This window comes from Hyla sarda, chromosome 1 (assembly GCF_029499605.1).
Source record: "Hyla sarda isolate aHylSar1 chromosome 1, aHylSar1.hap1, whole genome shotgun sequence".
Classification (NCBI taxonomy): domain Eukaryota; kingdom Metazoa; phylum Chordata; class Amphibia; order Anura; family Hylidae; genus Hyla; species Hyla sarda.
In genome coordinates this window covers 405,503,490-405,527,813 of record NC_079189.1, presented here as the reverse complement: position 1 = coordinate 405,527,813, position 24,324 = coordinate 405,503,490, and the positions used below count along the sequence as shown (strand labels likewise).

Below are 24,324 nucleotides of genomic sequence, written 5' to 3'. Positions count from 1 at the left end.
ATATAAAATCTTACTTACTACCTAAAATAAATGTTTTATTTTCACATTCATAGGATCTTTTAGGTTCAGGGAACTTACAGTATTTTTCTATGATATTGACAGCAAGAAACAGGTATACTGGCCAAGTGTATGCCAAAGTGATACTCTTTTGTCACATGTTTGTCTATTGTTAGTCCTTCAGTGTAATTTCCAGACATACCCTATATGTTGACTTTTGTGTTTGACTCAAAAAACTGCCACGAAAACTGCATATGTCATTCCAGCCTATGACTTGGCCTATTGATCCATTTTACTGCTATCAGCTTAAGCTGTAATTTTCAATAAAAAATAATTCAGGAAAGATATTGAGAATTGGTTCTGGTTTTCATAGCAAAATTTACTAGTTGGTTAACTACTCTACTCTTTTATGTGTTTATTTGTATACATTTAATTTACTCTCATGTGTTTGTTTCTATTGTATTTATTCAATATGAATATAATTAAACGTTTTGGTAAAGACATTGCTGTATTCTTACTTTTCTTTAACTTTTTGCTATTGTGTAAGGCATCAAGTATAAGAAATATATAACTTCCTCGGTTAATTGAAAACAAAACAAAACATTATCAACTTAAATGAGTCACAAAAAAAAAAGCTACAAATGTCACTTTTGTTATAGAAAAGCCACAAATCCCACCTAAAAGTTATAACTACCTAGTCCCTGCTATAATAGAGATCCACCCCCTACATTTTCCTTTATAGATCTTGCTTTGTGCCGTAGGGCAAAGTGTTCAAATGATAATGGATTGCTAGACTGCACATCCAGGCTTCACTATTAGCAGATGCCTTTCCTGGGTGTTAACAATGGCTCCCAATACTCAGATACCCCCAGGACTTATCACAGGACAGAACAGGGAAACCAGACAGAAATCATGCAAGAAACACATTCAAGCACATATCAAATCTTGTAAATGGCCACTCATCTAGATGACTGAAGCTGATGTAGTAGTAGCTGTTACGCCTAGCGCTCCGGGTCCCCGCTCCTCCCCGGAGCGCTCACGGCGTCTTTCTCCCTGCAGCGCCCCGGTCGGTCCCGCTGACCGGGAGCGCTGCACTGTCTTGGCCGTTGGGGATGCGATTCGCACAGCGGGACGCGCCCGCTCGCGAATCGCATCCCAGGTCACTTACCCGTCCCGGTCCCCTGCTGTCATGTGCTGGCGCGCGCGGCTCCGCTCTCTAGGGCGCGCGCGCGCCAGCTCTCTGAGACTTAAAGGGCCAGTGCACCAATGATTGGTGCCTGGCCCAATTAGCTTAATTGGCTTCCACCTGCTCCCTGCCATTATCTGACCTCCTCCCATGCACTCCCTTGCCGGATCTTGTTGCCTTGTGCCAGTGAAAGCGTTTAGTGTGTCCAAAGCCTGTGTACCTGAACTTCTGCTACCCATCCTGACTACGAACCTTGCCGCCTGCCCCCGACCTTCTGCTACGTCTGACCTTGCCTCTGCCTAGTCCTTCTGTCCCACGCCTTCTCAGCAGTCAGCGAGGTAGAGCCGTTGCTAGTGGATACGACCTGGTTGCTACTGCCGCAGCAAGACCATCCCGCTTTGCGGCGGGCTCTGGTGAAAACCAGTAGCCTCTTAGAACCGGTCCACTAGCACGGTCCACGCCAATCCCTCGCTGACACCGAGGATCCACTACCTGGAAGCCGAATCGTGACAGTAGATCCGGCCATGGATCCCGCTGAGGTGCCGCTGCCAAGTCTCGCTGATCTTCCCACGGTGGTCGCTCAGCAATCGCAGCAGATTGCCCAACAAGGACAGCAGCTGTCGCAGTTGACCGCCATGTTACAGCAACTTCTGCCTCTGCTACAGCAGCAACCATCTCCTCCGCCAGCTCCTGCACCTCCTCCGCAGCGAGTGGCCGCTCCTAACCTCCGCTTGTCCCTGCCGGACAAATTTGATGGGGACTCTAAACTCTGCCGTGGATTTTTGTCTCAGTGTTCCCTGCATATGGAGATGTTGTCGGACTTGTTTCCTTCAGAACGGTCTAAGGTGGCGTTCGTAGTAAGCCTTCTTTCAGGAAAGGCCTTGTCTTGGGCCACACCGCTCTGGGACCGCAATGATCCTGCCACAGCCACAGTCCAGGCCTTCTTCGCTGAACTCCGGAGTGTCTTCGAGGAGCCAGCCCGAGCTTCTTCTGCCGAGACTGCCCTGTTGAACCTGGTCCAGGGTAATTCTTCCGTTGGCGAGTACGCCATACAATTCCGTACTTTTGCTTCTGAACTATCCTGGAATAATGAGGCTCTCTGCGCGACCTTTAAAAAAGGCCTATCCAGTCGCATCAAGGATGTGCTGGCCGCACGAGAGATTCCTGCCAACCTCCAAGAACTCATCCATTTGGCTACCCGCATTGACATGCGTTTTTCTGAGCGACACCAAGAGCTCCGCCAGGAAAAAGACTTAGATCTCTGGGCACCTCTCCCACAGCATCCTTTGCAGTCTTCGCCTGGGCCTCCCGCCGAGGAGGCCATGCAAGTGGATCAGTCTCGCCTGACCCAGGAAGAGAGGAATCGCCGTAGAGAAGAAAATCTCTGTCTTTACTGTGCCAGTACCGAGCATTTCTTGGTGGATTGCCCTATCCGTCCTCCACGCCTGGGAAACGCACGCACGCACCCAGCTCACGTGGGTGTGGCGTCTCTTGGTTCCAAGTCTGCTCCTCCACGTCTCACGGTACCCGTGCGGATTTCTTCTTCAGCCAACTCCTCCCTCTCAGCCGTGGCCTGCTTGGACTCCGGTGCCTCTGGAAATTTTATTTTGGAGTCGTTTGTTAATAAATTCAGCATCCCGGTGACCCGTCTCGTCAAGCCGCTCTACATTTCCGCGGTCAACGGAGCCAGATTGGACTGCACCGTGCGTTACCGCACAGAGCCCCTCCTCATGTCTATTGGACCCCACCTTGAGAGGATTGAGTTCTTCATTCTCCCCAACTGTACCTCTGAGGTCCTCCTCGGTCTGCCTTGGCTCCGGCTTCATTCCCCCACCATTGATTGGACCACCGGGGAGATCAGGAACTGGGACTCTGCCTGCCACAGGAAGTGCCTCTCCCCCCCTCCCAGTCCCGTCAGGCAAGCCTCTGTGCCTCCCCATGGCCCCCGTCCTGGTGTCACACTGCCCCGTGCCAGGCCTCGCCCTCTGCCCTCCCTCCCCATTCCCACTCCTGCTGTACTGCCTGCCGTTGAGGAAACCCTCCATTCTTTCCCGGTGTCCTCATCCCAGGGGAGGCAGTTACCGGACAAAGAGAAGGGGAGACCTAAGGGGGGGGGTACTGTTACGCCTAGCGCTCCGGGTCCCCGCTCCTCCCCGGAGCGCTCACGGCGTCTTTCTCCCTGCAGCGCCCCGGTCGGTCCCGCTGACCGGGAGCGCTGCACTGTCTTGGCCGTTGGGGATGCGATTCGCACAGCGGGACGCGCCCGCTCGCGAATCGCATCCCAGGTCACTTACCCGTCCCGGTCCCCTGCTGTCATGTGCTGGCGCGCGCGGCTCCGCTCTCTAGGGCGCGCGCGCGCCAGCTCTCTGAGACTTAAAGGGCCAGTGCACCAATGATTGGTGCCTGGCCCAATTAGCTTAATTGGCTTCCACCTGCTCCCTGCCTTTATCTGACCTCCTCCCATGCACTCCCTTGCCGGATCTTGTTGCCTTGTGCCAGTGAAAGCGTTTAGTGTGTCCAAAGCCTGTGTACCTGAACTTCTGCTACCCATCCTGACTACGAACCTTGCCGCCTGCCCCCGACCTTCTGCTACGTCTGACCTTGCCTCTGCCTAGTCCTTCTGTCCCACGCCTTCTCAGCAGTCAGCGAGGTAGAGCCGTTGCTAGTGGATACGACCTGGTTGCTACTGCCGCAGCAAGACCATCCCGCTTTGCGGCGGGCTCTGGTGAAAACCAGTAGCCTCTTAGAACCGGTCCACTAGCACGGTCCACGCCAATCCCTCGCTGACACAGAGGATCCACTACCTGGAAGCCGAATCGTGACAGTAGCCAAATTGTAATGCTCTTGCAAAATTGCTTGGAAAATGTGCACTCACAAACAAGATCAGAAGACCAGATATAACACGACAAAACAGTCTAACAGGAATAATCTGACAGGAACAGGGCCAGAAAAAACAATAGGCAAAATTTACCAATAATCCAGATAAGATTCAATGTTTTATGTGAACTGCAATACATAAACAGACAAGACACACAGATCAAATATGGCAGCAGAACAACCAATCACACAATATGACCAGCCCTAAAAACCAGCAGATGGATCCAATATATATATACTGAGCAATCGCTTCAAACAAAAACCCATCATGGATCACTTACTCCGCAAAAAACTAAAACTGCTCCCAGCAAGTGATTAAATTGTTCCCATAAATTTGGACGCATACAGTACAATTCTCCAGAAATATTATGGACATTTATCATTGTATTTTGAGCTTATTTTGTGCTTATAATCTACACATGAAATGTTGTACATGCACTAAAGCATATTCTTTGGGGACTTTATGCAGTAAGCAATAAGCTACCACAACTTGAAAAAGTCATTTTCAGTTTTCAGAATGCATAGAATGTATAAAGTGTGAATGTCGTACAAAAAATTACAAACCCCTCCAAAACACTGCAAATCTGCACCAGCCAAGACCTGGCTAACAAACTGCAAAGATGGAGCACTTTTAAAAGGTGACACATTTTTTGCACAACTTCAACCTATTTTGCAGAAATGTCACACGGGAGAGGAGGAATCATACAAAGTGATGTTCTAAAGTGATTTATTGCTTTTTGCTTAAGTGTGGCAAATTTATCAAGCCCCCTGCGATGATAAATATGTAGCACGTATGCAAAAAGGAAATTACACAAAACACAGTGTTTTAAGAGACACAATCATAAATGCTTCCCTAAGAGTTTTCTTCCCTGGATATAACAGGGGAGATTTATCAAAACCTCTGCAGAGTAAGAGTTTTGCGGTTGTCTATAGCAACCAATTAGCCTTCTTTAATTTTTACAGGCCTCTTTAAAAATGAAAGCAGCAATCTGGTAGGTTGTTATGGGCTACTGCACCACTGTTCCTCTGCACAGGTTATGATTAATCTCCCCCCAGGTGCCTAGACCAAGCCCAGAGAATCAATCCTATAGCATTATCCCTCCTTCACCAAACTTTACATGTGGTGAAGTTGGCACAATGCAGTCAGGCAGGTAATGTTCTCCTGGCAGGGACCAAATCCAGACTTATCCATCAGATTGACAGATGGAGAAAGGGGATTTGAATGATGCAATCCTACATAGGGTTAGGTGTCACAGACTGTGGGATAGAGGTGTAGAAATGAGAAGGTGTAGGGTGCAGGAACTTGCAAGGGGTTAAGGAGGCCCTCAAGTTTTAGAGGTGGGAGGGGGTCTTAGGTAGCTGGCTATTGGCCAAAAAGGCAAATAGACGTGGAGTGTATAGAGGAAGGGGCTCAAATTTACCCTCCCTTAGGTTTAAGAAGACCCCTCCCTCTATACTCACCACACTTTCGGAGGAGCTTACCAGGAGGCTGAAAGCTTACCAACCTCCAACCCTTATTTTGTTTGTTTTATCTGTTTCTTTGACTGTAATTTTTGGCATTTTACGTATATATTTATGTTTGTGTGTGAAGTGATGTTTTTTTTTTCATGATATAAATCAGTTAAAAAAAAAAGTGTGTGCTGTGAAGTTTGTTGCTTTCGGTTTGGCAGTTATATTCCTGGTTGTGTTGATGTTTTTCTTATGAAGTCACAACTGGCGGTAGAGAAATGAAATATGGTGAAGAATGGAGGGAAAAGGTGGCTTGTCAGTCAAGGATGGCAGCCGGCATTACGCTTCACCCACTCTGGTCATTAACAGATTTATTTAACAGGAGTCGTCCCAGAAGATTGGAAAATAACAAACATTGTCCCCATTTATAACAATGGGAGTAGGAAGGAATCAGGCATCTATAGGCCACTAAGCCTGACATCAATAGTGGGAAAATTAATGGAAACCCTATTAAAGGATAGGATTGTGGAACATGGATGAAAAACAACATGGGTTTACTTCAGCAAAATCATGTTAAACTAATCTTATTGATTTTTTTGATTGGGCGACTAAAATAATAGATGGTGAAGGTGCAGTAGATATTGTTTTTTTAGATTTTAGTAAGGCTTTTGACACTGTCCCTCATAGAAGACTTATCAATAAACTGCTTTGAGTGTAGACTCCTATATTGTTGAATGGATTAGGCAGTGGCTTAGTGACAGACAACAGAGGGTTTTAATCAATGGAGAATTTTCAGAGCAAGGTCTTGTCACCAGTGGGGTACCTCAGGGATCTCTACTGGGACCAATTTTGTTTAATATCTTACTTAGTGATATTGCAGAAGGTCTCAATGGTAAGGTATGCCTTTTTGCTGTTGACACAAAGATATGTAACAGGGTTGATGTTCCTGGAGGTATACGCCAAATGGTAAAGGATTTGGGTAAACTAGAGGAATGGTCAGAACTCTGGGAACTAACATTTAATGTGGATAAGTGCAAAATAATGCACCTGGGGCATAAAAAGCAAAGGGCAGAATATAGAATATGTGATACAGTCCTAACTTCAGTATCTGAGGGAAGGGATTTAAGAGTAATTATTTCAGAAGACTTAAAAGGTAAGCAAACAGTGTCATAGATTAGCAAGAAATGCTAGCTGAATGCTTGGGTGTATAGGGAGAGGTATTAGCAGTAGAAAGAGGGAAGTGCTTATGTTGCTGAACAGAGCACTGGTGAGACCTCACTTGCACAGTACTAGAGACTGTATCTCCAGAAGGATATACAGTACATATTTTGAAGAGAGTTCAGACAAGAGCTACTAAACTAGCACATGGGTTGCAGGATAAACTGACCAGAAAAGGTTAAATGACCTTAACATGGAAGAAAGATGAGACAAAGGGGATATGATAGAAATTTTAAAACATAAAGGGAATCAGCACGATAAAGAGGAGAGCATATTTAAAAGAAGAAAAACTACCACAAGAGGACATAGTTTTTAATTATAGGGGCAAAGGTTTCTGCAGCAATATCAGAAAGTATAACTTTACTGTGAGAGTAATGGGTTTATGGCATAGCCTTCCTGCAGAAGTGGTCACTACAAATATAGTCAAGAGTCTAAGCATGCATGGGATAGGCATGAGGCTATCCTTTATAGACAAGGACAAGGTATATTCATAGTATTAAGAAATATTGGGAAGACTAGGTGGGTCAAATGGTTCTTGTCTGCCGACACATTCTATGTTTATTTTTCTATGTTAACCTACGGGTGGTTGAGTTGAGGTCTATGTTTTATGAACATGTTAAAGTTACTACTTAAAGGGGTTCTCCACTGCCCTGTCTTCCGGAGCTCCGCTCGCAGCGTCCGGAAGTTTATTACTCTGGACGCTGTGTGCGGGCTTCCGTGTTCAAGGCCGCCCCCTCGTGACGGTTTTTATAACAAGTAACACTTTCCTTTTTAAGACGAGTAACACTTTCCTCAAAAAGGTAGAAGGAAACAACGTATTGTCCATTGTAGCAGGTGGGGGTAAAAGCTTCCCCTGTTAGGCCCTACTCTTGCCCTATTAATTTCCTTCTTGGCAAGTGTTAGTCACCCTAAAAAGGGCAGCCCCACACAGAAAAAACACTCTATTTTCACCTAAAAACCCTGGGAAATGGCAGTGTTTGAAGGGGGAAATAGGGAGAGGTTCCTGTGTGGGCCCGCCCTTTATAGGGCGAGTAAAACTTGCCAAGAAGGGAATTAATAATGCAAGAGTAGGGCCTTACAGGGGAAGTTTTTACCCCACTGGTTACAATCGACCATACATTGTTCCCTTTCACCTTTTAGAGGTCTTTGCATCACATCAATACTTGGTGGTGTAGGTGGTACATGGTATTTTGTGCACACCTTTCCTTTTGTTTGATTTAAAAAAAAAATTTGTGTACATATATTTTATCCTAAGAAAAGATAAGTTTTAGCTAATGCATATCCTCAATACTTACTTGTGGTCTGATGCCGAGGAATGTCTGTAAATGGGGAGAAGCACCTTAATTATGTTTAGCACTATCCATATTTGTGAAGTGTTGGTGTGGCACCATGGTCAATCTACTCTAATGCATCAGCCATTGATGGGTGGAAATCCTGGCTGATCCATGCCTGATTCATCTTCACAAAGGTCAGTCTCTCCACATTTTTCGTGGACAGATGAGTTCTCCTTGGGGTTACTATGGTCCCTGCTGTGCTACACACCCGCTCTGATGGCACACTACTGGCCGGGCAGGCCAGCTTTTTCAGGGCAAACTCTACTAGTTGCGGCCACAAATCGAGGTTCACTGCCCAGAAGTTCAGCGGAAGGTGGAATTCCAACATGTGGAAACTTTGCAAATCAGACTATGTTGGGGGATCCCGTTCTGACGCTGCAGCTCAAGGAGGGTGTGCTTTGTGGTGTACTAGTGGCTGAAGTGCATGCAAAGTTTCCTTCCCATTGTTAGGATGTCTTGCAGATGGGGGGAACACTTCAGGAACTGCTTGACAACCAGATTGAACACGTGTGCCATGCAGGGTGCATGGCTAAACCTTCCTTGTCACAGCACAGAAAAGATGTTCTTCCCGTTGTCGGTCATGATGGTTCCCATTTACAGTTTTTGTGGGGTAAGCCATAATTTGATTTCTTGATTAATGACTTTTAGCAGTTCCTCCCCTGTGTGACACTGTTCGCCAAGGCAAACCATGTGAAGAACTGTGTGACACCCTGCCATGCCCTGCACACATGGTATGCTGGAGGGGCACTGAGACTTTTCCATGAAGTGGAGGCTGAGGACATGGTGGAGGATGAGGAGGTGGAGTCGCAGTCAAAGGACCAAAGGCCTGAGAGTGTTGAGGCGGAAGCAGCATGACCTGTCCAAGTTGCTGTTGTGGCTGTGCAGGAACCACATTCACTCAGTGGGCCGTAAAGGACATGTTTTGTCCCTGACCGTAGTTACAGCTCCACATGTCGGTGCTGCCATGCACTTTGGTACATACTGACAGGCTCAAGGACTGTCCCACCTTCTGGTCAACAAAATCGTGCAGGGCTGGTACTGCCTTCTTTGCAAAGAAATGATGGCTTCGGACTCACCACTTTGGCTCGGCACAAGCCTTCAGATTTTTCAAATGTCCAGAGTCCACCACTTGAAAAGGGAGGGACTGCAGCATCAGCAACTTGGACCGCAGAACATTCAGCTTCTGCACCGTTGAATGATTAAGTGCATACTGTTGTCTCTTGGACATGGCTTCGCCGATGGATTGCTGGCGGAATGACTGACCCGAAGTAGAAGGAGCATCTGGAGCGACAGAAAGAGGGTATGACACACAGCTCCCTTCGGCTGAGGTGGTGGAGCCTTGGCTGGCTGAAACAGGCAGCGGCGGGCCACTGGGTGATGCAGCAGGCTTGACCACCACATCAAAGCCTTGTTTCTCCTAGGCAGCTTTATGGTTACACTGCATATGTTGATGCAGGGCTGTGGTGCCAACATTGGGACCCTAGCCACGCTTAACCTTCTGCCGACACATCTTGCATGTGGCAAGGTTAACATCCTCCGGATGCTTGCGGAAAAACTGCCACACCGCCGAGTAGCTGATTTTCCCACCAACAGTCCGCACTGATTGACTGCTACTGCCGCTAACTCCAGGAACCCCTGTTCCACTACCTCCCGGGAATGTAGGCTGCCGCGAAGCAGGTGGTCTGCCCCGGAAACGTTTGGCTCCAGACTTTACACTTCTGCCACCATGCTGACTGCCAACCATGCTACCACCTTGTTGGCTCAGCTGCTGCCTCACGGGCAACCTGCAAAACTCTTCTCCTGATGATGATGAAGCCCCTTCTGCACCCAGCTCCCAATTGCGATCGGCTTCATCATCATCATCATCATCATCGAGTTTTGTCTGCAGGTCACTGATGTCCTCCTCAGGTTCCTCAACAGTGTCTGCTTCAGGAGCCTGAATGCTCCCAACACCACCTTCCACTCCACTCTCCTCATCACTACTTGCCCGCCCAGCAGAGGAAGCGGTGGCAGATGGGTTGCTTGTCGAGACAAGACAACTACCTGATACCGGGAGCTCAGGCCTCTCGCTGCAACTCCTGCTGCCACTTGCCCCTAGTCTGCTGCAACCTCTGCCTGATGAATTTAGGCCTCTGCCACTGCTCTGTGCATGTCCTGGAACTTCTCTGCCTGACATACTTAGTGCGTATATGAGGGTAGTACAATATGCTCCACAACGTTTAAAACAGTATTTGTCTAAAACACCAACAGGTATGTACTTTTGGCTGGCCTTTCAAAGTATCTAGGCCCTTAAGACTTTAAAAGGAACAATATAGTACACACTTAGAGGTACGTATGTGTTATGCACTTATGAGGGGAGGACAATGCGCTCCAGTACGCTTAAAAAAATATTTGTGTACAACAGCTGGTGTGTGTTTCTGCCTGGCCTTTCATAATATCTAGGCCCTTAAGACTTTAACAGGAACAAAATAGTATACCATTTAGATGTACATATGTGGTAGGCACTTATGAGGCGAGGACAATGCACTCCACCACGCTTAAAACAGTATTTGTGTACAACACCAACCGGTGAGTACTTTTGGCCTCGCCTTTCATAGTATCTAGGCCCTTAAGACTTTAACAGGAACAAAATAGTACACCACTTAGATGTACGTATGTGGTATGCACTTATGAGGGGAGGACAATCATTCCAGTACGCATAAAACAGTATTTGCGTACAACACCAGCAGTACACACCAGTGCTGCAGCTGTGTACTACACCCCAAATTGCACTCTCTCTCTCAGTCTCACTCCCTTCCCTATCAGTGCTTCTAGGCTGGATTTGTGCTTGAGGTGAATCGCTGCTGTAAAAAAACTTTTCTATGCAACACACTGCTCTCTGTCCCTCTCTGTAATGGAACGCTGTAGTGATTGGGAAGTTACTCGCTGCTGGAAAAATGCTTTTCTGTGCAACACACAGCGCTGTCTGTCCCTCTCTCTCTCTCTCACTCTGCAATAAAATGCTGAAGTGACTGGCTCCAAGATGGCTGATGATTATGTAGGGCTGTGACATCACAGGGGTGGCTGGCTGCTGATTGGCTGCATTCTGCATGTGTTTCAGGGTCATCCCGCCTACCCTTGTTTCCGCCTTCCCAGGATTCCTTGCACTATGTCCTCACATGTAGATCTGACATTTTAGATGCCCTGGAGCCTGGACTGCACTAAATGGAGTTTAATTAAGTGACTTGCGCGATTGAAACACGGCAATATTTGCATTTGTTGCTAATTGATTTTTTTTTTACTGAAATTCGTTACAAATTTGGATTTGTTAGATTTGATTCGCTCATCCCTAATGATAATATAAAGGGTACTCTTAAAAAGTACAACTTGCACAAAAAAAAAGCACTCATATGACTCTTACAATTTTAGGAGGAAAATAATTGCAGCAAAAATTTCCCGTAGTGGGAAGGGGTTAAATTTCGAAAAAATCCATTTGTTATTATTAACATTAGCAGCTGTACTGTTATGATGATTGTTTCCCTAGATCAGAAACCACCTCCTTGGAGAAACTTATTCCCTAAGAAAAAAAAAAATCTTGCATGATATAAAAGTGCCAAAGGAAATTATCCTTTCCAATGCAGAATTTGTTTCAGTCACCACTGTCTGACACCACTCGTGCAATATATATATATATTATATATATATATAATCCATCCAACAGTTCACAACAGAAATCAGAGGCATGTATGTTTATGTGGTGGCGGGGTGTGTGGTGCAGGGCAGATGGCATTAACCCCTTGTATTCATGACGCCATGGCATAGCCTATAACCACCCAAAGGTATATCGCTAGAACCTGGGCTGGGCACAGAAGCAATAAAGACTCCGACACCAAGTAACGGACAATGGTAGCTTTACTTAGGGTAGACAGTTGCTAAAGTCTATACAGTTCAGCAAGGGCCCAAGAAGGTGACCAGTATTGCCGGGACCTTAAGGGCTTGCTGGGACTTGTAGTATGACTGGACAATTGAATGCAGACCACACTGACTTGACAGATGACAGGGACTGACTTGACTTGACTCATAAAGCTGTGACTTTAGCCTACTTGACTTGATTGTGGTTGCAGGACTGGACTTTGAGGTCTCCAACACTCTGGACACACGCTAGGCACAACTCTTCAGCTTAGAAGAAGAGCAGAGCTCAAAGAGAAAGACCACAGTGCTCTCTGTTGACACCTCTTTCCATTTAGGAACTGTCCGGAGTACGAACAAATCCCCATAGCAAACCTCTCCTGCTCTGAACAGTTCCTAAAATGGAATGAGGTGTCAGCAGAGACCACTGTGGTCAGACAGAAAGGAAATTCAAAAAAGAAAAGCACTTCTTGTGGAGCATTTAGCAGCTGCTAAGTATTGGAAGGATTAAGATTTTTTAATAGAAATCATTTACAAATCTGTATAACATTCTGTCACCAGTTGATTTAAAAAAAAAATAAAAATTTTCCAGTGAAGTACCCCTTTAAATTTGTATCCGTGACCACTTGGGAAATATGTATAAAATCTGAAAAAGTGCTGAATTGTAATGGCTAGTATCAAAATCTTTGAAAGAAAAAATCTAACTGGTTTCCATGGGCAACTGCACAATTCTTCCTCTACACAGGTTTTGATAAATCGCCCCCTACTTGACTGGGTTAGATGACCCCTGTCTACCACCAATAATACCCACAAGGAGCATGTGTCCGTCGGAAATGGACCATAAAGAATATGAAGACCGATAACAGCAGGAACTAGGTAACTTTATTGGGTAGGATTTGTACCCTCCCTTTGAGCAGAAGGTGAAAAAACTACAAGTTAGAACTTCTTTTACATCTACATTCATTGTTGCAGACTTTATTGTTAGTTTTCTTTTTTTTTTGTTATACTTTATCAAAATCACAATTTAGATAAGTTGTATATCATTAGTTAGGTAGGTCATAGAAAAAAAATATCTATTAGAAAAAAAGAATCTCATACATATTGAAGGTATAATCAATTATGACATTTCTAAGTGCAATTATATTTTCTGTTTTAAAACTGTGATTAATGTGTAGTAAGAACATTTTTTTTTTTACTGTTAAGTGTTCCTATTCTTTTGTGCATATTGTATTTACAAAGTGTTGGCAGCACAATGGTATGTCTGCTTTAAAGGAGTTGTCCGGACATCATGTTTTCCTTTAGACTTAAGTTCAAAAAGATGCTAAAGGGGCTATCCACTATACGGTGCTTTTATTATGTACCTGGCAGGCAGTAATGGACATGCTTAGGAAGGATCTGCGCTTGTCTTGGGGCTAAATGGCTATGTTGTGAGATTACCATAAAGCTGGGACTATTTCCTGTTAGAGTTTGTTCCATTAAACTACAAATCCCATTATTCCTTGCTTGTAAGTGTTAGGTCACTTTTCTACATTCCACACATCCGCCACCCTACCCATTGAAACACACCTGTGATCTCTTCAATGCAATAGACCAGTGTTTTCTGACCAGGGTGCCTCCAGCTGCTGTAAACGTAGAATGGTCCTCCTCCCACCCAGCTGTCTCTCCACCCATTAATGCAAAGACAGGCTTCCTTTAATCGCTTGACTAGTGATGTTATGCCTCCAGCCGCACTGCAACCTGGGGAAACCTTAGAAGGATCACAGAAGAATTGCGAGACCACCATGAAACACAGGTACAAACACTATATTCTGAACTACACTAACTTTACAGCCCCTGTAGCAAAGTCAAATAAAAAATACCCCTTTAATAAAAAAAAAAGCAAGAAAAGTAAGTTATTTTTTAAGTGCCAATTTCCTGAACTTAATTAGAAAGAAAAACCAAACAATGTAGCATCCTCTTTATATTTAAAAGATCATTTCCTTTTGCTGTAAACACTGTTGTTACCTCTTGTCATAAATTTACATAAATACTTAGTATGTTCTCAGAGTGTATGTTCTGTAGTCAAGTATGATGCAGTAGCAGTACATATTCAGTTACTACATATTTATCCTGATTTTTCTTTTGTCTAGGATTTGTCTTTGTACTTTTATGCCTGCTCAACAGCTCTCCCATATTACAAGTCAGTGTAACTATGGAGAGGCACCAAAGTAACAACATCACAGCATTCATCTTAGTTGGATTCCCAACATATCCAGAGCTACAATTAGCTCTCTTCCCTTTTTTCCTCATAATATATATTTTTACTGTAACTGAAAATGTGGTCATCATTGTAACCATCAAAATGAATATTTTACTACACAAACCAATGTATTATCTTTTGTGCAGTTTATCTGTCCTGGAAATCTGTTATGTCACAGTCACTGTACCGAATCTCTTAAATAACTTCCTCACTCAAAACAAAAAGATCAACTTTTTTGCCTGTATGGCTCAGTTATATATTTTCATATCCCTTGCCTGCACTGAATGCTTTCTTTTAGCAGTCATGGCTTTTGACAGGTATGTGGCAATATGTATCCCTCTGCGTTATACAGTCATCATGAGTAACACTTTTTGCCTATATTTGGCAGTCGGCTCCTGGGTGTCTGGGTTTGCCATAGCTATGTCAAAAGTCATCTTCATCTTCAGACTGTCCTTCTGTGGCCCCAATGTTATCAACCATTTTTTCTGTGATATTTCTCCAGTGCTGAATTTGGCATGTTCAGATGTTTCTCTTGCTGAATTGGTGGATTTTATTTTAGGCATGATAGTTAGTCTTGTTCCTCTTGCCGTTATTGTGTTCACCTATATATGTATTATATGGTCAGTTATGAAAATTTCAAGCAGTGCTGGACGGAGAAAGACCTTCTCCACGTGTGCGTCACATCTTACAGTAGTCGCCATATTTTATTCCACAACATTTTTTATCTATGCAAGGCCTAAGAAAAATAACTCATATGATAGAAATAAATATGTGTCTATTTTATATTCAATTTTGACTCCACTTTTAAATCCCATCATATATTGCTTTAGGAATGGTGAAGTAAAAAAATCTATTAGAAGGACACTAAGGTTATGTTTTAAGTAAACATAAAATCTTATTTGCCACTTAAAGCTAATTGTTTTTTAAATTTAAAGGGTTACTTTAGGTCCACGGCGCCTACAGTGTATACCCCAGATATTGACTCCTACTCTGAAAAATGCCGTCAACAATATATTGCAACACAGTTGAAGCACAGAAATATTGACCAAGTGTATGCCAAATTGACACTTTTTTAGCCCACATTAGTCCATATGTCGATTCAATCGGAAACATCAGTAGAATTTCAATACTTACAGCACATGTTGGTTCTTGTGTTTGACTGAAAAAATTGCCACAAAACCTGCATGTATCATCCGGCCTACGGCTGATGCATATTGTTGTATTTTACTGCTACCAGTTAATTTAAACTGTAGTTTTCATGAGATGATTTGAAGCTGTAAGTCTAGGTTCACACCATGATTTGTGCCTCAGAAGCATGGATATGTAAGGAAAATGTCAAAATGACATGGCGATATGTCTGTGCTCAGAAAGACCATTGGCTCCATTCATTTTAATGGCCAGAGCATAGTCAGCTAGTGATTATGGGGGAGATTTATCAAAACCTGTCTAGAGGAAAAGTTACCCAGTTGCCCCTAGCAACAAGATTGCATCTTTTATTTTGCAAAGGCCTTGTTAAAAATGAAAGAAGCAAGCTGATTGGTTGCTATGAGCAACTGGGCAACTTTTCCTCTCGACAGGTTTTGATACATCTCCCCCTATATTCCCAATGTACCCGAGTTTGGTATCGGATAGAAAAATGCTACAAGTCAGATTTTTCAGTCCAAGCCAAAACTTATACAGTGGGGCAAAAAAGTATTTAGTCAGCCACCAATTGTGCAAGTTCTCTCACTTAAAAAGATGAGAGAGGCCTGTAATTTTCATCATAGGTATACCTCAACTATGAGAGACGTAATGAGAAAAAGAAAATCCATAAAATCACATTGTCTGATTTTTAAAGAATTTCTTTGAAAATTATGGTGGAAAATAAGTATTTGTAGTACCCTGCTGTCACCTACAAACAAGCAAGATTTCTGGCTCTCACAGACCTGTAACTTCTTCTTTAAGAGTCTCCTCTGTCCTCCACTCGTTACCTGTATTAATGGCACCTGTTTGAACCTATCAGTATAAAAGCAACCTGTTCACAACCTCAAACAGTCACACTCCAAATTCCACTATGGCCAAGACCAAAGAGCTGTCGAAGGACACCAGAAACAAAATTGTAGACCTGCACCACCCTGGGAAGACTGAATCTGCAATAGGCAAGCAGCTTGGTGTGAAGAAATCAACTGTGGGAGCAATTATTAGAAATTGGAAGACATACAGGTCCACTGATAATTTCCCTCGATCTGGGGCTCCACGCAAGATCTCACGTTGTGGTGTCAAAATGATCATAAAAACGGTGAGCAAAAATCCCAGAAACACGGGGGTCGGGGGGGAACTTGTGAATGACCTGCAGAGAGCTGGGACCAAAGTAACAAAGTCCAATGTAAAAAATAGAAATTGTCAACTATTCACACCTGGGTGGGTGCAGTGCGTTTCATAGTGAGGGCTCAAAACGCATTTAAGCAGTCCATATAACAATGTAAATTAAACGCCACACACTTTTTCAATTTTTCTTAGTGGCTTTAGTGAAAAACATTTTTTTTGCATAAATATACAACTTCATAGGCAAATCTTGCAAAGAAAAAAAATACAAAATGAATAAATCACCCGAGGTGCACCTTCTGCGGACACGCTAGACACTCTGGATGCTTTGGGATAAACAGTTGTATTTACATGAAGCAGAAAAACAACTTGAGGATGAGAAAGTGTATAGAAAATTAAAAGGTGACCCTACCGTGACATTTAAGAAAGAAATACAGAGTTTATTGGATGACACATTACAGTCGGGCATTATTGATGCTAACATCTATCGGGCATTGATCAATAACTCTCCCGGCATGCCTATTTTATACCTTCTTCCCAAGGTGCATAAGAGTATGGAGTCCCCCCCAGGATGTCCGATCGTCTCTGGGGTGGACTCCATACTCTACCCCTTGGCTGTATATGTTGATGGCTTCTTACAAAAAAATTGTACAGAGATTAAAAATTGTCTACGCGATACTAATGATTTTTTGGATCGCGTGGAGGATTTATGTATCAATGAGAACACCTGGTTAGGCACGCTTGATATCAAAAGCTTATACACTAATATTCCTACTAGCGAAGGGTTAATGGCTGTGAGAGAGGAATTGTGCAAGGATGTTTCCTTGGACAATTCCAAAATTCATTTCCTAATGGACTTGTTGGAGATGGTGTTAACAAAAAATTATTTTCGTTTTGGGGAAAACTTTTTTCAACAATTACAAGGCGTATCGATGGGGTCCCCAGTGGCCCCATCTCTTGCCAATATTTTCGTGACCAAATTTGAAGATCAGTTCGTCCACTCACTCCCATGTAGTAGACATGTCCCCACATGGGTCAGGTATGTGGATGACGTGTTTATGCTGTGGGAGGGATCGAGAGACGAGCTAGATAAATACATAGAAGCATTGAATCAATGTCATGAACTCATTGAGTTCACTCTTGAAACACATCTCCAAAGAATTCATTATCTTGAGGTTAAGGTTTATAAAGAGGGGACTAAACTTCAGTCCACCCTTTATAAAAAAAAAGAGGCTGATAGCTTTCATGCACCACAAACATTTAAAGGAAATCCTTACTGTCAGTTCATTAGGGCTAAAGGAATATGTAGTACAGAAGAGGAATGCATTAAGAACAAAGAGATGTAAATTCATAAATTCGTTGAGAGAGGATATAGGGAGTGTCACGATGCCGGCTGGCAGGAGGTGGATCCTCTGTGCCAGAGAGGGATTGGCGTGGACCGTGCTAGTGGACCGGTTCTAAGTCACTACTGGTTTTCACCAGAGCCCGCCGCAAAGCGGGATGGTCTTGCTGCGGCGGTAGTGACCAGGTCGTATCCACTAGCAACGGCTCAACCTCTCTGACTGCTGAAGATAGGCGCGGTACAAGGGAGTAGACAGAAGCAAGGTCGGACGTAGCAGAAGGTCGGGGCAGGCAGCAAGGATCGTAGTCAGGGGCAACGGCAGGAGGTCTGGAACACAGGCTAGGAACACACAAGGAAACGCTTTCACTGGCACAATGGCAACAAGATCCGGCGAGGGAGTGCAGGGGAAGTGAGGTATGAATAGGGAGTGCACAGGTGAACACACTAATTAGAACCACTGCGCCAATCAGCGGCGCAGTGGCCCTTTAAATCGCCGAGACCCGGCGCGCGCGCGCCCTAGGGAGCGGGGCCGCGCGCGCCGGGACAGGACCGACGGAGAGCGAGTCAGGTACGGGAGCCGGGGTGCGCATCGCGAGCGGGCGCCACCCGCATGACGAATCGCATCCCGGCTGGAGGCGGTATCGCAGCGCACCGGGTCAGTGGATCTGACCGGAGCGCTGCAGTAGCGAGAGTGTAGCGAGCGCTCCGGGGAGGAGCGGGGACCCGGAGCGCTCGGCGTAACAGTACCCCCCCCTTGGGTCTCCCCCTCTTCTTAGAGCCTGAGAACCTGAGGAGCAGACTTTTGTCTAGGATATTGTCCTCAGGTTCCCAGGATCTCTCTTCAGGACCACAACCCTCCCAATCGACCAAAAAAAAAGTTTTCCCTCTGACCTTCTTGGAGGCCAGTATCTCCTTTACTGAGAAGATGTCCGAGGAGCCGGAAACAGGAGTGGGAGAAACAAGTTTGGGAGAGAAACGGTTGATGATGAGTGGTTTAAGAAGAGAAACGTGAAAGGCATTAGGAATACGAAGAGAAGGAGGAAGAAGAAGTTTGTAAGAGACAGGATTAATCTGGCACAAAATTTTGAAAGGACCGAGATAGCGTGGTCCCAATTTGTAGCTAGGGACACGGAAGCGGACATATTTAGCGGAGAGCCATACCTTGTCTCCAGGAGAAAAAATGGGGGGAGCTCTTCTTTTCTTATCAGCAAACTTCTTCATGCGTGATGAAGCCTGTAAGAGAGAATTTTGGGTCTCTTTCCATATGGTGGAAAGATCACGAGATATTTCATCCACAGCGGGCAAACCAGAGGGCAAGGGAGTAGGGAGGGGGGGAAGAGGGTGACGGCCGTACACCACGAAAAATGGGGATTTGGAGGAAGATTCAGAGACTCTTAAGTTATACGAGAATTCGGCCCATGGTAGAAGATCTGCCCAGTCATCCTGGCGGGAGGAAACAAAATGCCGTAAATAATCACCCAGGACCTGGTTAATTCTTTCTACTTGCCCATTGGATTGAGGATGATATGCAGAAGAAAAGTTTAATTTAATCTTGAGTTGTTTACAGAGAGCCCTCCAGAATTTTGACACGAATTGGATGCCTCTATCCGAGACGATCTGCGTGGGCAACCCGTGAAGACGAAAAATGTGTACAAAAAATTGTTTTGCCAACTGAGGCGCTGAAGGAAGACCAGGAAGAGGGATGAAATGTGCCATCTTGGAGAATCGATCAACGACCACCCAAACAACAGTGTTGCCACGGGATGGGGGTAAGTCTGTAATAAAGTCCATACCAATCAGAGACCAAGGCTGTTCGGGGACAGGCAGAGGATGAAGAAGACCAGCGGGCTTCTGGCGAGGAGTCTTATCCCGGGCACAGACAGTGCAGGCTCGCACAAAATCCACAACATCCGTCTCCAGAGTCGGCCACCAATAGAAACGAGAGATGAGTTGCACGGATTTCTTGATGCCCGCATGACCTGCGAGATGGGAGGAGTGACCCCATTTGAGGATTCCGAGGCGTTGGCGTGGAGAGACGAAGGTCTTCCCTGGAGGAGTTTGCCTGATGGAGGCTGGAGAAGTGGAGATCAGGCAGTCAGGAGGAATGATGTGTTGCGGAGAGAGCTCTACTTCCGAGGCATCCGAGGAACGAGAGAGAGCATCGGCCCTAATGTTCTTATCGGCAGGCCAAAAGTGAATTTCAAAATTAAATCGGGCAAAGAACAGAGACCACCTGGCCTGGCGAGGATTCAGCCGTTGGGCAGACTGGAGATAGGAGAGGTTCTTGTGATCGGTGTAAATAATAACTGGAAATCTTGATCCCTCCAGCAGATGCCTCCATTCCTCAAGTGCTAATTTAATGGCTAGAAGCTCTCGATCCCCGATGGAGTAGTTCCTCTCCGCCGGAGAGAAGGTCCTAGAAAAAAAAACCACAAGTAACAGCATGCCCGGAAGAATTTTTTTGTAGAAGGACCGCTCCAGCTCCTACTGAGGAGACATCAACCTCCAATAGGAAGGGTTTAGATGGGTCAGGTCTGGAGAGCACGGGAGCCGAAGAAAAGGCAGATTTGAGCTGTTTAAAGGCGTCTTCCGCTTGAGGAGGCCATGACTTAGGATTGGCATTTTTTTTGGTTAAAGCCACGATAGGAGCCACAATGGTGGAAAAATGTGGAATAAATTGTCTGTAATAATTGGCGAACCCCAAAAAACGTTGGATAGCACGGAGTCCGGAGGGGCGTGGCCAATCTAAGACGGCAGAGAGTTTGTCTGGATCCATTTGTAGTCCCTGGCCAGAGACCAAGTATCCTAGGAAAGGAAGAGATTGACATTCAAACAGACATTTCTCCATTTTGGCATAAAGTTGATTGTCACGAAGTCTCTGAAGAACCATGCGGACATGCTGGCGGTGTTCTTCTAGGTTGGCAGAAAAAATCAGGATATCGTCCAGATATACAGCAACACAGGAATATAAGAGATCACGAAAAATTTCATTAACAAAGTCTTGGAAGACGGCAGGGGCGTTGCACAGGCCAAAGGGCATGACCAGATACTCAAAGTGTCCATCTCTAGTGTTAAATGCCGTTTTCTATTCATGCCCCTCTCTGATGCGGATGAGATTATAAGCACCTCTTAAGTCCAGTTTGGTAAAGATGTGGGCACCTTGGAGGCGATCAAAGAGTTCAGAGATGAGAGGTAGGGGGTAGCGGTTCTTTACCGTGATTTTATTAAGACCGCGGTAGTCAATGCAAGGACGTAGGGAGCCATCTTTTTTGGACACAAAGAAAAATCCGGCTCCGGCAGGAGAGGAGGATTTGCGGATAAAGCCCTTTTTTAAATTTTCCTGGATGTACTCAGACATAGCAAGAGTCTCTGGGGCAGAGAGAGGATAAATTCTGCCCCGGGGTGGAGTAGTGCCCGGGAGGAGGTCAATAGGACAGTCATAAGGCCTGTGAGGAGGTAGAGTCTCAGCTTGTTTTTTGCAAAAAACATCCACAAAGTCCATATAGGCCTTAGGGAGACCGGTTACAGGGGGAACCACAGGGTCACGGCAAAGAGTACTGGGAACCGGTTTAAGGCAGTCCTTGAAACAAGAGGGACCCCAACTCTTGATCTCCCCAGTGGACCAATCCAGGGTTGGGGAATGGTGTTGAAGCCAGGGTAGTCCAAGGAGAATTTCGGAAGTGCAATTGGGGAGGACCAAAAACTCAATTTTCTCGTGATGAGGTCCGATGCACATTAGGAGGGGCTCCGTGCGGAAACGTATGGTACAGTCCAATCTTTCATTGTTAACACAATTGATGTAGAGGGGTCTGGCGAGACTGGTCACCGGGATGTTGAACCTGTTGATGAGGGAGGCCAAAATAAAATTTCCTGCAGATCCGGAATCCAAGAAGGCCATAGTAGAGAAGGAGAAGGTAGAGGCAGATATCCGCACAGGCACAGTAAGACGTGGAGAAGCAGAGTTGACATCAAGGACTGTCTCACCTTTGTGCGGAGTCAGCGTACGTCTTTCCAGGCGGGGAGGACGGATAGGACAATCCTTCAGGAAGTGTTCGGTACCGGCACAGTACAGGCAGAGATTCTCCATGCGGCGTCGTGTCCTCTCTTGAGGTGTCAGGCGAGACCGGTCGACCTGCATAGCCTCCACGGCGGGAGGCACAGGAACGGATTGCAGGGGACCAGAGGAGAGAGGAGCCGGGGAGAAAAAACGCCTCGTGCGAACAAAGTCCATATCCTGGCGGAGCTCCTGACGCCTTTCGGAAAAACGCATGTCAATGCGAGTGGCTAGATGAATGAGTTCATGTAGGTTAGCAGGGATTTCTCGTGCGGCCAGAACATCTTTAATGTTGCTGGATAGGCCTTTTTTAAAGGTCGCGCAGAGGGCCTCATTATTCCAGGATAGTTCTGAAGCAAGAGTACGGAATTGTACGGCGTACTCGCCAACGGAAGAATTACCCTGGACCAGGTTCAACAGGGCAGTCTCAGCAGAAGAGGCTCGGGCAGGTTCCTCAAAGACACTTCGAATTTCCGAGAAGAAGGAGTGTACAGAGGCAGTGACGGGGTCATTGCGGTCCCAGAGCGGTGTGGCCCATGACAGAGCTTTTCCAGACAGAAGGCTGACTACGAAAGCCACCTTAGACCTTTCAGTAGGAAACTGGTCCGACATCATCTCCAAGTGCAGGGAACATTGAGAAAGAAAGCCACGGCAAAATTTAGAGTCCCCATCAAATTTATCCGGCAAGGATAGTCGTAGGCCTGAAGCGGCCACTCGCTGCGGAGGAGGTGCAGGAGCTGGCGGAGGAGATGATTGCTGAAGCTGTGGTAGTAGCTGCTGTAGCATCACGGTCAGTTGAGACAGCTGGTGGCCTTGTTGCGCTATCTGTTGTGACTGCTGGGTGACCACCGTGGTGAGGTCGGCGACAACTGGCAGAGGAACTTCAGCGGGATCCATGGCCGGATCTACTGTCACGATGCCGGCTGGCAGGAGGTGGATCCTCTGTGGCAGAGAGGGATTGGCGTGGACCGTGCTAGTGGACCGGTTCTAAGTCACTACTGGTTTTCACCAGAGCCCGCCGCAAAGCGGGATGGTCTTGCTGCGGCGGTAGTGACCAGGTCGTATCCACTAGCAACGGCTCAACCTCTCTGACTGCTGAAGATAGGCGCGGTACAAGGGAGTAGACAGAAGCAAGGTCGGACGTAGCAGAAGGTCGGGGCAGGCAGCAAGGATCGTAGTCAGGGGCAACGGCAGGAGGTCTGGAACACAGGCTAGGAACACACAAGGAAACGCTTTCACTGGCACAATGGCAACAAGATCCGGCGAGGGAGTGCAGGGGAAGTGAGGTATAAATAGGGAGTGCACAGGTGAACACACTAATTAGAACCACTGCGCCAATCAGCGGCGCAGTGGCCCTTTAAATCGCCGAGACCCGGCGCGCGCGCGCCCTAGGGAGCGGGGCCGCGCGCGCCGGGACAGGACCGACGGAGAGCGAGTCAGGTACGGGAGCCGGGGTGCGCATCGCGAGCGGGCGCCACCCGCATCGCGAATCGCATCCCGGCTGGAGGCGGTATCGCAGCGCACCGGGTCAGTGGATCTGACCGGAGCGCTGCAGTAGCGAGAGTGTAGCGAGCGCTCCGGGGAGGAGCGGGGACCCGGAGCGCTCGGCGTAACAGGGAGGATGAGGTTAGAAAGGTGGGAAATTAAGTGCAAGACATTCCAAGACAACAGTTAAGACAGAAGAAAAAAGAAAGATAAAAGAAAGATGACAGATTACTTGGTCTACTTTGGTACTTATGATAAACATGCATGTCTAATTAAAAATACCATAAAAAAATACTGGGGTATATTAAAGGCCGATACCAAGTTTGGCAGAATGCTTGGCAAATTGCCCCATTTCACCTATAAAAAGGGAAAATCTTTGGCAAATAGTCTGATGAGAGCAGATATAAAGAAGAAAATAAAATCTAAACAATCATTCTTACATTCTAAAAAGAAGGGCACCTTTGCATGCTTGTCATGTTCTAATTGTTCCAGCATTATAAAAAGCGATCACATTGTACATCCACTATATGGGACTAGGTTCCCTATTAGATGGTGGTATAGCTGTAAAACTAAACAAGTCATATACCTGCTTAAATGCCCTTGTGGCAGGATATATGTCGGCCAAACAATGAGATGCGTAAAATCCCTAACCTGCCTCCGGCAGTCTCCTGGGGTGTTCTTCTCTGATCTGAGATTGAGCAGACTAGAGCAGAAGATGACTGATAAAACTGATCAGTGCTATGCCTTATGCACAGCACTGAACAGTATTAGCAATCAAGTGATTGCTATAAATATTCCCCTATGGGGACTATTAAAGTGTAAAAGAAAAGTAAAACATTTTTTTTTAAAGTAAACAAAATGTGAAAAATCCCCTCCCCCCCAATAAAAAGGTAAAACGTCCGTTTTTCCCATTTTACCCCCAAAAAGCGTAAAACATTTTTAATAAACATA

The 24,324-nt window shown here is 45.8% G+C and overlaps 1 protein-coding gene across 1 annotated transcript; it reads left to right on the top strand.

The window, feature by feature from the left end:
• Window positions 1-14,140: 14,140 nt before the first annotated feature.
• Window positions 14,141-16,230, top strand: LOC130308588 (olfactory receptor 6-like; the record flags this gene model as incomplete). Its single annotated transcript, XM_056552257.1, has 2 exons — window positions 14,141-15,057; window positions 16,191-16,230. Coding segments are annotated over exons 1-2 (957 nt in total), but the record flags the coding sequence as incomplete, so codon positions are not given.
• Window positions 16,231-24,324: the final 8,094 nt, after the last annotated feature.